The sequence below is a fragment of the Monodelphis domestica genome, chromosome 8, assembly GCF_027887165.1.
Source record: "Monodelphis domestica isolate mMonDom1 chromosome 8, mMonDom1.pri, whole genome shotgun sequence".
In the NCBI taxonomy this organism is placed as follows: Eukaryota; Metazoa; Chordata; class Mammalia; order Didelphimorphia; family Didelphidae; genus Monodelphis; species Monodelphis domestica.
Window position 1 is genome coordinate 58,239,950 of NC_077234.1, and position 17,458 is coordinate 58,257,407.

General features: G+C 41.7%; 2 protein-coding genes across 51 annotated transcripts in view; one reads left to right on the top strand and one right to left on the bottom strand.

The window, feature by feature from the left end:
• The window catches only part of FBXO36 (F-box protein 36), a 96,904-nt gene extending 90,993 nt beyond the window's left edge, over positions 1-5,911 (bottom strand). Inside the window, exon 1 of the mRNA XM_001373164.4 lies at positions 5,515-5,911. Within this exon, the coding sequence (XP_001373201.1) occupies positions 5,515-5,610 (96 nt within the window). The 5' untranslated portion in view covers positions 5,611-5,911. The remainder of the gene's footprint in view (positions 1-5,514) is intronic.
• The window catches only part of TRIP12 (thyroid hormone receptor interactor 12), a 167,680-nt gene continuing 155,037 nt past the window's right edge, over positions 4,816-17,458 (top strand). For 13 of the 50 annotated variants that reach the window (XM_056807017.1, XM_056807022.1, XM_056807012.1 and 10 more), the window contains exon 1: positions 6,109-6,297. The gene's annotated coding sequence lies outside the window, so the exon portion shown is untranslated. Of the gene's footprint in view, positions 5,279-6,099; positions 6,298-17,458 lie in introns of those variants that run through there. The other 37 variants (XM_056807010.1, XM_056807013.1, XM_056807015.1 and 34 more) reach the window with 12 other exon arrangements.

Consider the following 17,458-nt stretch of genomic DNA (forward strand, 5'->3'; position numbering starts at 1 on the left):
TAGTCCAGTGCAACTATTCAGTATAAATTTGAATAATGCAGGCCCTTCAACAATAATGCAGGGAGAAAATAAACAAATTTGGATCAAGGCAAATAGGAGACATTCTCTAGTAAGTCTCATAAAAAATTTGGGTAAAATATTTTGCATTATTAGTAGCATATAAAAATGAATTCTAGGTGGTAGTATGCTTCCATTGAGCCTCTTGACTTTCTCAGAAAGACCCATCCTCAGTCATCCTGTTGGATTGCCAAGAACATAATTCATTGGGGATGGGGTAAAATAGTCCTGAAATTCAACAACTATCCCTTAATCTATTTAATTAGCTCCAAATTGTAAGAACTGGCTCTTTCCCCTTCAGGAAAGTAGTTCACTTATTATAACAGCAATAACAACAACTGATGTTCCCATAGTGCTTTGGATTTTGCAAAGCCCTCTGCCTTTATGTTGTTTGATCTAGGATTTAGCTATTTCTGTCCTTGTCTTACTATTTGGTATGCCCATGGCCCAGAGAGGCTACCACAAGCCTCTCCATGAAGAAGATGTGCTCTGTCCAATGAAAGCATGGGCTCTGGAGACCTTTCGGGGGGAATAGGAATGGATGTGCCGCTGGCACTGTGTCCTGTCTCCCGGCTCTCAAAGGCCTGGTAATCTCAATCTGGTTTTCTACTTCTGTCCATCAGCACATGACTTGTCAGGGATATTGTTTTTGTTGGATTTCAGTGGGTTTTTGGTGTCCTCTAAATCTTTTCAGTTGTGTAAAGGGCTTCCTGGGAGCAGGCTGGTCATAGCCTCAGAGGTCTTCGGGCCTGCCATGACTCTTGCAGTTCATTTGCTTCAAGAGGCCAGTCATACACAATGACAGCAGCTCCTGGATGTTTCATGGTCTTCTGAGGGGGGGTCACAGCCTATTTCATGGAAAGGATTTCTCAGAAGACCAACAGCTATTTTAAACAGGCTCAGTACTATTTTATTGATTCCTTAAATAGGGTTCAGTTAAGGCCAAAGTAGTTAAATAAGATAAAGCCCCAGGGACACAGCCTTCTATGACTCAGTGATTAGGGAACAGCTAAGCCCAACATTTTGCACAGTGCTAAGGGCACACAGTAGGCCTTAATAAATGATTGATATTACCAACAACTTTACTATGTCTGAAAAATTCTTGTAGTCAACTAACTCACAAGCACTTATCAAGAACCAATGATGTGCCAGAGACCTTGCTAGGCATTGGGGACAAAAATACAAGGAATTGTTAATACAAATAATGTCTCTTCTTAAAGAGCTCACATTTTGACAAAGAAGGCCAAATATGAGTTTTAAGAACCCAAGTCTACTATTTTCTAATCTGTGGCTTGTGGGTCAGTTGAGTCTGCCTGCCCTTACACCAAAATGGATGAAGATAAAGTCAAAGGCATTTTAAGGGTGAAAAGGCCTCAATCAATGTATCTTTCCTTGAAAAGGCTCTGGATGAACAGGAATGCCTTTAAACAGAAAGAGTGTTTGGAATGAATGAAGAAACTTGGCTCCTTCTCATGGATGTTCTACACACGGATAGGTACAAAACGAAGGAATCTCCAGGGCCAGGGACAAATGGAGCTTCCAGCTGAGCTTCCTGAGCTGTGGTTTGATGGGGAGGGGAGAGCTTCATCCTCTGCCTTCCAGGTCTTCTTCCCTCCCTCCTAGTGACTGGTGGAATGTTTAATACCAACTCCTCTTACTAGATTATCTCAGGAACTAGATCATTGAAAAAAACAAATTGAGTCTCACTAACTCAATGGCCTCCACTAAATGATTTAACAATTATGGCAAGAGGCACATGAGCTCATGGGTATGAGCAAAGATAACCCCTTAGATCCACAGGGCTATGCCTAAGCATTTAATAGGTATTCTTAGGGGCTGGTAAGCAGGAGGAAAAATGGGGTGAGCTGACTTAGAATAACAGCTACAACACTAACAATGTTGGTGCTATTCACTGAACTTTTTATTCAACATAGATTACTGTTGTAATGATAATAACTAGTCTATATACCTCTTATATAAGTTTACACAGCACTGCACATGAATTATTTTCACAACAACCCTGGAAGGTAGGTGCTATCATTATCCTTATTTTACAGATGAGGAAATGAGAAAAGAGCAATATTTTTATTTTGATAGAGAAAAATGATTTTTAAGGATATCAGTAAAAATCTTAGAAATGATCTGTCAAGACTTTCTTGATTACTTCAGGGCAAAGTGATTTCTCCTGTCAATTTAATTCAACAAGCATTTATTAATACTTGCATGCCATACACTGCTCTAGATGTTGGGTATATAAAAACAAAAAGGAAAATAGTCTGTACCTTCAAGAACCTTATAGTATACTGATGTGTGGTTACAATATATATACGATGAGTAAAAGCAAAATGTCTATTTATCTACAATTATTTTTGGAGGGGAATAAGATTAATCAATGGTGGGGGGAATCAAAAAAATGCTTCCTTTGAGAGATGTTTCTGACCTGAATCAAAAGATACCACCAAGGTATTTATAATATATACCATTAATTTTGTAACTAGGCTATTGCCCATGGAGATTTCTTTTAAGGTGCTGCCATTAAATAATAATAAAAGAGCTTATTCTTTTTAATAACTTGTTTCTCTCAAACTGAACTGCAAACTTACTTGGGGACAGGAACCATACCTTATATTTCCTTATATCATCTGCATTATATAGCATAGTGCCTTGTATAATGTTTAGGTACTAAATATATTAGATTAAATATATATTTTATATTATTGTATAGTAAATATATTTAAAATATATCAACTTAATAATTAAAAGGAATAAGGCAAGAAATCCATGACAATAGCTTCTCCCTTCCCCACTATAATAAATCATTCTGCAGGTAACTATGGCACAAGGTACAATAAATTTCCACTTAGGCTGACTGTGGGTGCTTATGGGTTGTTAGTTAACAGGCCATGTTTCCTGTATGAGTAAATTTGGTCTGATAAAGGATTGTTTTTGATCAGTATTATCATCTCATAATATAATCAACTTTTAAATTGTGACTTCCTAGAAAATCTGTGACATATGTACAATTGTATATGTATTTATGTATGTATGTATAAATATGTTATACATACATACATATATAATCAATCTAAAGGCATTTATTGTGAACCTCAATTATTGTAATGTGTATGAAAAAGATATAAAAGATGAATCTATGGAACTAGGCTAGCTATAACACAAGTTATACTTTAAAATACAACCTATTAGAATGTTTACAATTTTTCTAATTTACAAAACTGTAATAAAGAAACATATTCAAGTTACTTGGAATTTTCTGGTTATTTGTATTCCAGATAAGATGTATCATAAAAAGAATGAGCACTTTAAAGTTTAAAAAATTCTTATAATGTCATTTGAGTTGTAAGACAACTAATTTTATGAGGAAATAATAAATAATATTAAATGAGAAGGCTGGGTCATAAGATCGTCAATGCCCATCTTTGATTTCCAATTTTGATTAAGAAATTGAGACCCAGAGAGATAGACTGGCCCATGGTTACAGAGTTATTAAGAGTTGGAAGTGGAATCTGAACCCAGGTCTAGTACTTGGCATGCTATACAATCTGCCTCCCGAGTTCTAAATGGACATTAAATTATAGTCTATTTTGTGCCCAGCATTATGCTAGGAGCTGGGCCAAGTGAAGACAAAAATGATAGTTATCCTGGAGAAGTTCATGTTCTCTTGGATTATTGGAGAAACTAGGGGAAGAAAACATTGACTGAGGTATAGAGCAGAAGTGGTGTGATGTTGAAGGGAACAGGAAGATGGGCCCCTGCTTTTTATAGTATCTGACAACTTTGCAGTTCTATTAAGGTGTAAAGTGAACAAAATCCCAGTGATTCCTTTTGAATACTTGGAGTTGAGAATAGGCATTAGAGAAAAGACAAACAAAAGAGTATCCTGTATCTTTTTAAAATAATAGGCATCATCAAGAAAAGTTTAATTTTAGTCTCTTCCACACATGGTTTATGGCAGGCTACTCCTTAGGGGGGTATTTGGATTCCTCTGTATAGCTCACCAACTACATACAAGGAATCGGGCCTGTCTCAAAATGGTTCCATTTGTAAAGTGATTTTCTTCCAAACCAATTTATATTCCAAAGCATGGGTAAAAGGGTTGTATTTGGGGGGCACAAGAAGAACATAGGGGTTATAGTTTATTTTTAAATGTACAAATGTTGTCAGGCTTAGAAATCCGTTATTTTTGATTTCCACACATTTCCAGATTTTTTAACAAATTTGAGCCCCCCCCCCCCCAAAAAAAAAGTTTTTTAAAAAGCATTCAGTTAAAGGAAAACTAGAATTTTCAAATTTGGAGCTCCAGGAAGATAGATACTACATAATTAAAATGTTGCTATAGTTTCTCTTTTCTTAAGACGAATGTAAACAAAAACAATAACATCCCCCAGTTTACAAGTCGGTGATTTTAAAAAGGCCCAAGTGCAGACCCCTCCAATCACCACCAACTATTCCGGGCCTACAGTGGGGTAGGCCCTCCGCTGGGAGGCGGGTGGGGGAGGGGCGCCAAGCTGGAGGCTCCGAGAGTCTGGGCCTTACCCTCAGGGAGCTTACCATCTCATTAGAGAACAGGAGAGGGGGGTAAACAGAGGACCCCACTCGCTTCCCCCCGGGGAGCCCCCACCTCTGGGCCCTCACCCCCGCATTAAGAGGGCACGCGTGGGCGGCCCACGCTCCACGCCTCCGCACAATATGCCCAGGCCCTACAGGGCCTCGGTAAACAATGCAGGCGGGCGGGGGGTGGGTGACCCCGCCGGCGGCGGCGGCGGCGGCGGCGGGGTGGGTCCCGCACTCCCCCGACAGTCCAATCCTCGGTCACATTGTTGAGAAGCAGATGTCATTATGGGTGGAGCTGACACAGCCGAGCAGCTGAAACATTTTTCTAGCCCAACTCACTCCCAGCCTGCTCTGGGAGAGGGTCTGCACTCCAGACAGGTAAGTCGAGCTCTCTCCACCCCCGCCTCTTTCCAGCGCCTACCCCACCCCCCCAGCCCCCCACCCCCTTAAGGGGAACCCGGAAGTTCTGACCCGGGCGGCCGGAGGCGTAAACGCTCGAGTGAAGAGTTCAAAACTTGCTCCGGCCTCTAGGCGCCCGCGCAGACTCGGGCCCCGCAGCCTCCCACAGCCCAGCTTCCCCGCGGGACGCTCAGGGACCGGCTCTGCTCTGGCCCTCTCCTCGCTTCCTGCTGCGGGCCGAGGCTCGGAGGCAAGTGGGGGTGGGGAGGAGGGAGGCTGGGGAGAGCCTGAGTCAGGGCCGAGGCAGCCCCGTGGGCCTCCGCCTCGGCCGCGGCCGGGATGTGACCGTGGGCGTCTGTGCGGTTGTTCGGAGCTAGGGCTAGGGAGCTTCCGGCCGACTCCGGCCGCGTCGGGGACCGGATCTGGGGTGGGGTCGAGCGGGGACGGGGAGGTGGCCCGGGTGGGCGTTCCGCGGTTCTCACTCGCCTGGGACCTGGTGATCTGCAGCTGGTAGTAGTCTTTACTCGGCGCCGGGCCTTGTCCGCCGGCTTCGAACAGAGTCTCTGGCAGCAGAGACGCCATCTTGGGACGCCACCGCCGTCGCCTCGGCAACCAGGAAGGGGCGGGACTTGGGTTGGGGTCATGGGGCCAAAGTCCTGGTAAATCGGGCCCCAGCTTAAGGGCTGGAGGGCTTCCAATTTAACGTGCGCTGGGCACCCCCTTATCTTCTAAGGGGACAGGTCCAAAACACGTCCATAAAACTCATACCCTGGGGACCCCAGTGACCTGAAGGGGAATTAGTTCCTGCTACCTAAAAGAGACGGGAGTGGGGGTGGGGGGGGTGACCCCGGCGGAGGGATACCAATAGAAGCCCCACATCCCCCTTCCTGGTCCCTCGTAGGGATCGGGAGATCTGAAAGCGGTCGGGGGGGAAACGGGGGTCGGGCGGTGGGGGGGTAGGGGGGGGGTAATGTGATGTGCCGCGGGCGGGGCAGTGGGGCCTGTCCCGCGGACATGCCCCTGGCGAGGAGGGTAAAGTAGTTCCTCGTCAGTGTTAGAACGGGGTGGGGGGGGCGGGGAAAGGGAGGGAGGGAGGTGAAGGCGGAGGGGGACGCTCGGCGCGGTGCTGCGGCTCAGCTGATAATTGAAGGGACCGGAGGATCCGCCGCCGCCGCCACCGCCGCTGGGGGGGGGTGGGGGGTGGGGGAAGAGAGTGGAAGTTACTGCCGCGCCACGGAGTCCGGAGCGGAGACTGGGGGGCCGAACTAGGTAACTGAGACGTGCCTGCCGGGGCCGGGCTGGGAGGCCCGCCGCAGCGGGGTGCGGGTGTGGGGGTGGTGGTGTGGGGGTCCTAGGTCGGGGGCGCTGGCAACTGAGGGGGTGTGGGGGGTCCGTAGAAAATCCCCCGGAGCCCTGTCGTGTCATTGCCTTCTTTCGGCCCCTTCTCGGGCCTTTTGGAGGCCGGGCCCGGGGGCTCCGGGGAAGGATGCGGCCCGGCCTGCGGTCGGGGGGGGCAGTATTGCTGCACTGTGGAGAGATGAATTCAAGGGGTTTAGGATTCGGAGGATGGGGGCCAGCTGGGAGAGGGGGAGGGGGGTCGTGAGGCGCGCCCCCCACCACCCCCGGAAATGAGGATCCCTTGGAGACAGTAAGGGGGAGTGTTGAGACGACGAATGTGGAGAACGGAGATCCAGGAATAGGGGTTCAGGCGTCTGGGGGGGCGTAGGAAGTTAAAAGTGGGGGGCCGGAAGTGCAGGTGGGGGGGTCTATGGAGACGGAGAGGGTTCCCCGGAAATGGGACGGGGGGCCCGGAAATGGGGGGAAAGGGACCACTGGGAGGCCCGAGGCGGCCCGGAAAGGGAAGCCCGGGAGCCGGCAGAGGTACCCCCGGGTTGGAGAAGCACCGAGGAGCCAAGCGGAGCCGAGGGAGGCCGCGGGCCCTCGAGGCTGGGCCGGCTGCGGTGTGTGCGCCGCGGTGCGGGGATGGAGGCGGGGAGGGGCCGGAGGGGGGGGGGGGGAAGAGTCAGGTTGCCCAATCTTGAGATTCAGAGACTTTCTAGGAGGGGGCAGGCATTGCCCCCCACCCCCGAAGGAAGAAAAAGGAGTATAAAGTTGTGTCTTAGGGGTATGGGGCCCAGGGTCCGCCGAAGCTTGGAATGCTTGTCACGGCCGGGAGAGGCCTTCCCCGACGTGGGTGTGCGTGTGTGTACGTGTGCATCTTGTGCACTCAATAAACATGTTCCTCCCGCATCCCTGGCCCCCCGCTCCCCCCCCCCCCCCAATGCTCGCTAATGAGGGAATTTCAATGACAGTGCTTGAGGACACGGACCCCTAGCATTTCCACGCCAATAGTCCACCCACGCCGCGTTGTGCTTTGGAAAAGCAATTCCCCTTCCTCCTCGTCTTAGGTTCCGTGTGGTGGGCAGATTAGAAACCAGTCTTCCCCCTTCCCCCCTACTCCCCCCCCCCCCCCCAGGTCTAAATGACGCCTGTGTTTAAAACTCCTGATGGGGGCAGGGGAATTGATTCCTACGGGGTGCTATAGTTTAAGGAAGAGACTGCTTGCAATTCGTAAATGAGATTTTTGGTTTGATTAACGCCACTTGGCCGCTGTGGAGGTTTGGTGGGAGCATCGCGTCTGAAGGAGGGTAAAGTTTAATTGTATTCTATGAAGGAGGAGCTGTGGGCTGGGGGGGCGCCGGGCCCGCACTGGCGCAGGGAGCAAGTCCTGGGTGTGTTCCAGCTTCCCCAGGCCACCTCGGTCTCTCCTCAGCTGGCTTCGGCACTGCCTGGCCTGCTCAACCACCCGATCTCCCTGCTTTCTCAGCTTGGTAGGCCCCTGGGTACTGGGATTTAACTTTTCCTTCTTGTCCAGAGTCTCTCTGACGGGTTTTGGGGCATTTAATCGATCAGAGACTCCAAGAGTTGAGGCTTAAAATCTCCATCCTTAAATTAAAAGGCAGTTTAGAAAGTTGAAAGAGCTATTGAGTAGGGGAAAAAAAACCGGCGCTTGGAACAAAGGTCCTAGTTGTGTAGGAGAATAAGGCAAGAGGCCTATATTTGAGGCCTGTGTGTGTCGCATTTACACCGTGGGGGGAGGGAAGCATTAAGGGGTTGCCTTATTGGTTGGAGTGATTGCTGTCAGAGGTTAAAATATAATTAAATGCCGAGGGCTTTTTAAAAAAGGATTGTTTGCTATATATAGTTTGCCGTGTGTACAGTGCTACAATTGAATGTGAGTTTTAGTGTAGACAGAAGCTTTAATTTTCTTTTCACCCACCCCCATCCCTTTTTAAAGTACCAGAAATATTGAGCAATTTGGGATTTAATGCCACCTTTGTAAATGTAATTGGAATTCCTCATTTCATTTAAGTTTTAGTATATACAAAATAGTGGGAGCTTGTTGGATTTTATTCATACATGTCTGTCTGATGTCTAAATAATTTTATGTCCATCTAGAATTAAAAGAGAAAAAAGCCTGTCATTGTTTCTGTTCTATAGACTATTTTTCAGGAGTTTGAATATGTTGTATTTTAAGCTACTTAAGTTGTCATTTACTATATGTTTAAGAATGTTTTTGTCCTTTGAATTTTTTTAGAAAAATACACATTTTTCTTATATTTCAAACTTTAAAACTTCCAACAGATGAGTATAAATATAGCAAATTTTGAAAAAAAAATTTAAGCATTAAAAGGAGTCTAGGTAATCTGTAAAAATAGTACATTGAACAAGAAGGAAGTTAGTTTCCTCAGTATAAGAATTATGGAAATTCACTAAAATCAAATTTTGTAGTCATAAATTAAGAATTTGAAAATATTGAGTTAGAAAATTTTCCTGCATTTTCTTATTTGATGTATTTTTAATTTTTTAATAATGCACTTGAATGTAATTTTGCATATCATTTGTCCTCCTGTAAAAATAGAAATGCATGTGATTTATTTGATGAAATCAGTGAAGAATACTGGACTAAGAATGAAAAGACCTGGGTGCCATCCCTAGTCTTATCTACTTATAAGCCACATGAACTTGGGCAAATTGCATAACCTTTCTGGGTATCAGTTTTATTTGTTAAGAAAATGAACTAGGTAATCTGGAGGTCCCTTCCCACACTAAACTTTTAAGTAGGACCTAAATCCTATTCAGAGATTTTTCCATTGGTGTTCCCAGATGAAATCAATGAATTCATCACATAATATAGGACATATAATGTGGGACAAAGCAGTAATAATATTTTCAGTAAAAGTATAAAGGCATTTTTCAAGTAAAGATACTTTTGAATCCCAACTCCCAAAAATGTTACTTTTTGTATTATTATTTTAGAGGAAGGAAGGAAACAAACATTTATTAAGAGGCTTCTATAAGAACTGGGCCAAGCTCTTTACAGATATCTCATTTGATCCTCACAATAATCCTGGGAGTGGGAAGCTATTATTATCTGTTTTACAGTTGAGGAAACTGAGACTAGAAGAGGTTAAATAATTTGCCAGTTTCACAGACCTAGATTGAGGTTGGATTTGAACTCTTGCTTTTCTACATTCCAGCTCTGTGCCCCATCTACAAGCTGCTTAATTGTTTAACTTACCTAGTTACCTTAATCAGCGTAAAATCAGTAAATCTGAAAGTTGAAAATGCTACAGAGAAATAAAATAACTTTAAAATTTAAAGAATCAATAGACGCTACAAATGAGCACAGGATTCTTTTTATGTTTTTTGGTCTTTTTTTTCCCCTTACTGCTAGATGGCTAAAAGGAAATGTTCTGTCTCCAAATCCCTTTATGTCCTTGATATAATTCTGGGAAATTGAAGTCTTGTTATATTTCAAGATGTGCTGCATTCTGTCTCTGTGTCTGTCTCTCTTTTCTTTATAGTATCCCCCCTCCCCAATTTATCAAGCCATGCCCTTTTAAATAGGGACCCCTTTGTTCCTTCCTATGTGCTCTCCCTCATACTGCTCTTCACCACTACCCACCCATCTGGAATGTGCTCCACTGCTTCCAATTCTATACTTCATTTAAGATGTGGTTAAAGCTCATTCCTCCAAGAAAACTTCCCAAATTTTACCACAAGGGAGTCTTTATTTTGCATTTCCTAAATAATGTGTATAAAACCTATACTTAAAGTATTATGAATTTGTTTACTGCCTCACAATTTTCTTTGCTTGTTTCCTCAGCTAGATTGTAAACTTTTTGAGGGAGGACATAGGAACTGCCTTCCAAGACTGTTTCCCAATCAAACATGTACTGTAGCCCTTGGTGAATTTGACAGCTAGAACTGGACTTGGGGAAGAAAGTGGGTTGAGTATTTGGGGTTTAAGAGCCATATGGAAACTGGATGAATGAATAGTTTTTAAGTTGATAGCATGTCTCCCTAATATATACCCTTAGCACTCTGCAATTCTTAGGACAGTTCCCATGTTGTCTGGAGGGGCAGTTCTATGTTCATCTGGGAGGGTGAAGAGAGATTAGATTCAAAATCTCACAAATACTATTTCTGCCTTTTGGTAAATTCCTCAACCTTTCAGTGCCCCAGGCAATGTTTTGATTGTAAATTGCAGAATCTTATATTCTGCAGGACTTCCCTTATATTCATGAAACCAAAAATTGATAATATGTCTCAGTACCACCCCCTCGAGGTGCTTCCCCCCCCCCCATCTTAGTTAACTCAGAGCCTCAGTTTTTTGTCTATAAAATGTTGTAAATTATATTTGGGATTTTGTGAGGAAGACTTTGTAAACTTTATTATACAGTTGTTGTAGCTATCATCACCATCATCTCATTGAATCATAGATTTAGAATTGGGAGGAACTTGAGGTATTCATCCTCATTTTACAGATGAGGTTTAGAGAGATTAGGTGATTTGGTTAACGTCACACAGGTAGTAACTGGCAGAGGTTGGGTCCTGTGATTCCAAGATTAGTGCTCTTTGTAGTGAACCTGCTTCTCATAGCAGGGATCTAATGTAGTAATTAATTCTCTTGCACTTCAGACACTGATATTTAATTTGAATCAAGGTGTAGGTATTTATGCTAAAGTAGGAAAAAAAAATCTGGAACAAGAAACTTTTACTGCTTCTGAGATACCAGGTTGATGCCAACTTGTGTATTTGGTAGAGCTATCCACCAACCATCCTCCACTTTGCCTGCTTGGGTTTCTGAAAGTCACATAGTTTTAGCAAGTTTAAATAATACAGAGCTACACTAGTTAATGCTCTGCTTAGAGCCAGTTCTTAAGGGCCCCCTCAAATTTGCCTAGCCTTATCAAGCTTTCATCACCCTGTTAGCTTTACTACATAGTCAACTACTAATTATCTCCAGATCATATATTTGGTGTGCCATTCCATGCTTCTCTAGAGTGGACTCTGAAGGGTGTCTGGTTCAGGTAGAGTGAGTATGTTAAGATACACAAATCAAAATACTTTTTGGAGGTTATTAATCCTTGTTAATATAGAGTAATCAAGAGTTGACCTAAGCTCTTAACAGATGCAAATTTATATTTTCCTAAATAGAATGTAAAAATATATGAAAAAAAGTCCAACTAATTGTCAGGTATGGCTTTTAGACTTTATTGCATTTGCTTTTACACTCATTTACATGATAGGCTTTTTCTTATTAAGGTAAGGACAAGACTTATTTACTGTTCATTTAGAATTCTCTGTAATATAGTGGGCACTTGGTACTGACCATGTCCACCTCCCTCCTAACCTCTCCTTGCTTTATGAGCTCCATAATCAAATATAGAGTCCTCTATTATTTAAAACTGCTTAATCTGGCCCCTTCTGCCTTACTCCAACCTTTAACTCCTATTCAGCTTGCCTGGCCTACTTTCAGTCCTCATCTTTAGGTTCATTGGTTTTGCATCAACTACCTCCTTGGGTTCCCTGGCTTTCTTCAAGATGGAGTTAAAATCCTACCTTCTGGAGGTCTTTACAGGTTTTTTCAGCTGTGAATGCTTCCCCTCTTAACTTTTCCTACAGATTTTCTCCAGTAAAGTGCTTTATAAATGTGAGCTATCACTCTCCCTACCCAACCCAGTAGACTATCTTTTGTGAGGGTAAAAGAGGGAAGAAAAAGCAGTTCAGTCACATGTGACAGCACATACAGTATTCTACTCTCTGTATCTCCTCTCTCCTGCAGAGAGGATAGAGAGGACCATTTTCCTAGTCCTTTTCTGGGATTATGTGTTGGTTGCTATAGTTAGTACTCACTTTTATTTTTCCCCTTTACATTGTTGTGGGCCTTGGTTTGTTTGGTTCTTGGTTCTGCTGCTTGTACTCTGCATCTCAATATGTTTCTCAATTCATATTTGTCTTTTTTTATGGGACAAGAATAGATTAGTTTTAAAATTTGAACTGGGCCTATTCAGAAATAAAAACAAATCCCTCTTCCAGTCTTAGGTATTAGAAGCTTGGACTTTAGGGCTGAAACTATTTGGGGGGGGTTGTTGGTGATTTGATTTGAAATACTGGAGTAAGTAGGGCCATGTGACCTTTTCTGTTTTGGGGTGGTTTTGCTTGTTTTAAAAGTCTTCTGGTACTAAGGGTTTTAAAAAAAGAAAGTTGTTTTACTACTATGAATACTTATATAGATAGTGATTCCTAGGCATCTAGTGATAAACACTTTTTAAAATTAATGTTCATTGTCTATTATAATGAACTGTAGTTGGCAAATTTGTTAACTTCAAAGTGGTTTTGCTCTGACATTTAGTAGTACCTTTTCAGAAGGTCTCTTCTGTCTGTTGAAAATGAATTTTAATAGTAAATATTACTTGAACATATTTGGGTGGCAAATTTACTCCCAACACATGTATTAAAAGCTAAAATTGTTTGCATTATCCTTTGCAGATAATTGAGTTGATTGGATGATTCAGAATTTCCAATGAAGGCCTAAATAATTATGCCCCATGCTATTGTTAAATAATTTGAGTCTGCAGTGTTAAAATGGTAGGCTTGCTTTAGCTCATTCCTATTGTTTCCTATTAGAAAGAATACTCTTGTTGCAACAAATGTAATGATGTCATTACCCATACAGAGATTCTGAAAGCTTTTATTTATTTGTAAGCACAAGTGCCAATCACCAGCTTTCTAAGACCTATTCAATTTGAATTTATATTTAATCAACTTGTTGCTAGCCAAACCCAATGAATTTTGCAATTACTTCTTTGCTCCTGTGTTTAAACTCCTACTTAGTTCCTTCTTGGCTCCATCTTCATAAACATATTACTTCTTTAGATCACTCTCAATTTGATCAATATGGGAAGCAGTTTGCTCATTTAGAACTTTAATACTGATCAACAACATGCATATCCTTTAGAGATCTACAAACTTAGGAAAACAGTTTTGAGATTGCATTCCCTAGTGTGTTTATTTACTTTTCTGTAAATTATTGAACAAAATAGTCATTAGTTATGTTCTCTAATGCTTTCAACATTATTCCCCGTGTTTCACATATGAATTATGTATATTATGAAACTTCAAACAAATTTTAAAATGATGCAAAACTGATAAACACTGACGAGAGCCAATAGGGAGCTATTTGAATTCACTGAACATGAAAGTAATACAACCTGACCTGCATTTTAGGGGAAAAAACACTTTGGCAGCCAGGTACAGAGGATGACTTTGAGTGGGAAGAGACTTGGGGAAAGTAGTAGGCTATTGCAATAGTCCAGGCAAGAAGTAATGAGATCCTGAACTAGGTGTTGTGTGTGAGTGGAGAAAGGAGGACGAATGCCAAAGATGGGTAGGTAGCAACATCAAGATTTAGCAACTGATTAGGTATGTGGGGGTGAGGAAGTACAGAGCAGTGGAAAATGACACTTGAGGTAGCGAACCTGGGTACCTTAAAGGATCATGGTATCCCTTACAGCAGTGTGGAAGTTTGAAGAAGGAAGGGGGTGGGGGAAGATAATATAATAAGAACCATCATCATATATTACATCTGATCCATGATTATAGTCATTCTATAGTATCCAAAACAAAAAGGGGAAGGTGAGGAATTTTACTTTCAGGTCACTCACTGTTTGGGGTGGGGCAGAGTTAACTCTTCAAGGGGTATCTGCTAAGACCTCTGTTTGATCTATGAGCAAAGGGGCTAGTTATGCTGAGTTTGAGTCGTTGGAGGCTTTCCCAATGGCACAGCTGTTGTTGGTTGGGAGTATGGTTAATGGAGGGAGGAGCTGGACTTAAGAGTGTTGGTGTGTTGGGGTAAGGTGTGGTTATGGTGAACAAGCTCCATGATTAATTAGCTCTTATAGGAAAAGATAGGGCACAGCATATTTTTCTATCTAAAATGATTAGTTGTATGTTTTGGGGGGTGTGTGACAATCCTTTTAAAGGGGTTTAACTCCTCCAACCTACTTTAGGGACTATTGTTTAAGAGGGCAATGACTCTCCCTTCTGAAGTTCAGAGTTGTAGTAACTTTGGCTCTATGTCCTTGAGTGGAATGTTTGTGCACTGTAATATATATATTATTGGAGAAATGATAATTGAATACCAGCTTTTGGAGGGGGGGGCAACTTATGTTAGGGAGGCAGGATAGTATGATGAATAGAAAACTGACCAACACTGGACTTGTCAGTGACTACTAGTCAGCTAACTGGTGGTACAGTGGAAACAGTACTAGATATCTGTAGTCCAAAAGACCTAGGGTTAAATCCAGCCTCAGACATTTAATAGCTGTCTGGTCCTGGGCAAGTCATGTAATCTCTGGTTCTTTAACTAAGAAAAGGGGATAAATAATATCACCTACTTCCTAGCATGAATTAAATGAAGATAACATTCATAAAGGCCATTGCATGCTACTATTATTATTAGAGAGAATGGAATAAGCATTTATATAGTACCTACTAAGGGTCAGGCAGTATGTTACGGGCTTTTATAAATTGATGATGATGTCCCATCTCTGACCATCAACTGTGGCTATGGGCAAGTCTCTTAACCCCTCAGTTGCCCAGACAACTTTTTAAGTTAATACATTTCAGAAAAGTCCTTAGTCTGCAATTGATATAGAAATACCTTATTTAGAAGTATCAGGTATCCACATGGTATCAGATCTGGTTTAAAGAAAAAGTTATGGTTGTGATTAGTATTGCCTCAGAGACAATTTTTTGATAGGAAATCTATTTTAAGAAAAAAAATTCTAGTAGCCTATTTACCTAAAATGGTATATCACCCATCCAGTGGTGAGCTTTACCTTTGCCTTTCTAAAATTTTTCTTAAAACTTCTTGGCATTTCAAGATTGAGTGGACTATAATGATAATATAAAAGTCCTAGAATTAATTTTATTTATCTTTAGTAGTTACAAACTATATGTAGACTTTTTAGGGTAATGTAAAGTTATGGTCTTTTAAGTTTTTCAGGTCTTTTTTTAGGAAATCAAAAGTTCACCTGTGCCCAATTGAAATACTGCTTTCTTCTTAAGTTCAGTAGATGGCAATGCGTATGTAACATTTTGTCTTTTAAGAAAAATGAGGTCTATTATAGGCAGTTGGAAGAGCTCTTGGAAGCCATCTTGCCCAACTACTTCATAATGAGTTGGAATACAATACAGGTCAACCCTTGTTTTCACCAGATTTGGTTTCTAGAAATCTTTTTTTTTTTTTAAGATACAAAGAGCTGTGGTTTCCAACTTATTTTGAATATGAGGACCATTTTTAACATCAAAAAGTTTGCAGGGGCAGCTGTGTAGTTCAGTGAATTGAGAGTCAGGCCTAGAAATGGGAGGTCCTAGGTTCAAATCTGGCCTCAGACCCTTCCCAGCTGGGTGACCCTGGGCAAGTCACTTAACCCCCATTGCCTAGCCGTTACCACTCTTCTGCCTTGGAGCCAATACACAGTATTGACTCCTAGATGGAAGATAAGGGTTTAAAAAAAAAAGTTGACAGGATTACATGATACAGTATTTATAATATTAATATATTGATTGAAGGAATGCATAGCAAATAAAAGCATCTGTGAATTTAGTAATGTTTTTGTATTTAGCAATGTTTCATAAATTATTTTAGTAATCATAATAGCATCTATCTACACAGACTTGAAAATATTAGTAGGTATTTTGAAACAGTTTTTATTTACAATTTGTAGATTTGCTTGTAGCTTCCTAAGTGTCTTAGAACTATAGCTGATTTCTTAGTCTGGAAACTGTTGAATTATGTCATTCGTCATTTTATAAAAGTTGCCTTCTACTCTCAAACTCCTTCATTTTACCAATATTTATTGAGTACATGGTTATATACTTAGCAATAAAGAATTATCTACCTGGGGCTATAAAGAAATTTAATCATTTTTTGGTGGGGCATGGGGCTTCCTGAATTTAAGCTCAAGTAGTGGATGGAAAGTCTTCAAATCTATAAGGCCAGAGTAGCAGAATAGATTTCCAAGGGGCTCTTGGAATCTTGTAGATCTTTTGAAATGTTAAGGTATAAGCAAACACAAATGAAATAGTGCTAGAAATATGTTGAAACAAGGGTTATGTTTTCATGAAATGATTATTTCACTTGATAGGTCTTTGTGGTTTGAAGTAGTTAGGAAAGGCTTCATTAAGTGAATTGGAGACCCTATGGGGAAGATTTGCATAGGTGGTTCAGAGAACAGGGCATTTCTGGTTGAGGCAAACAATTGATGGCCACAGAGTAGCATATGTATAAGATGGTGTAGAACATGGCCTAACTCAAGTGAAGGAAAGAGGAGGCCGGAATGGCGTGTTTGAGACTCAGTTCTGGAGTGCTTAAAATGCTAAGTTAAAGACTTTGGACTTTAGGATGAAGTTGGTAATGGGAAATTATTGAAAGTTTTTGAGTAGAGGAGTGATACCATGAAAGTAGTATCCTAGGAATATTAACATCGCAGTTGGGTGCAAAATAGATTGGAAAGTTTTAAATGACTTAAATGACATTTTGTAGTCAGTCACCTATAATTTTTAGATCTCTGAGGCAGGAACTGTGCTAAGAGCTGGGTATACAAAGTCCAAAAGTCCCTTTTCTCCAGGAGCTCAATCAGTTGTACAGTCCTACCATGCCTTATTTGTGAGTTGGAGGTGACTTTTGAGTTGTCTAAGGCCAGTGTAGTTAAATAGAAATGCTGTCTGAAACAGATTAAAATATAATTTTGGAATATTTTAGCAAAATAAATGAAAATACAACAGGACATAATGTTAATATGTAGTTTTCCAAGTCAATATGAAATCTGCAGGGGTTCTTCTGTACTGTTTTAGTGGTTGCTTTCCTTTTGAATTTTGACACCTTTGCTCTAAAGCAACATTCTGAAGTTGAGAAGCTTTAACCTTGGGGGTCTGCAGGTAGTCTGGACCAGTCTAGCCAAATTTTGGAGAGATTAGAAACAAATCTGACTGCTACTTGTTTTTTATTGCATTACCTCTGTTTATCCTTAAATTTCCTTTCAAAGCAGAATAGGATTGTGATCTATATTAGAGG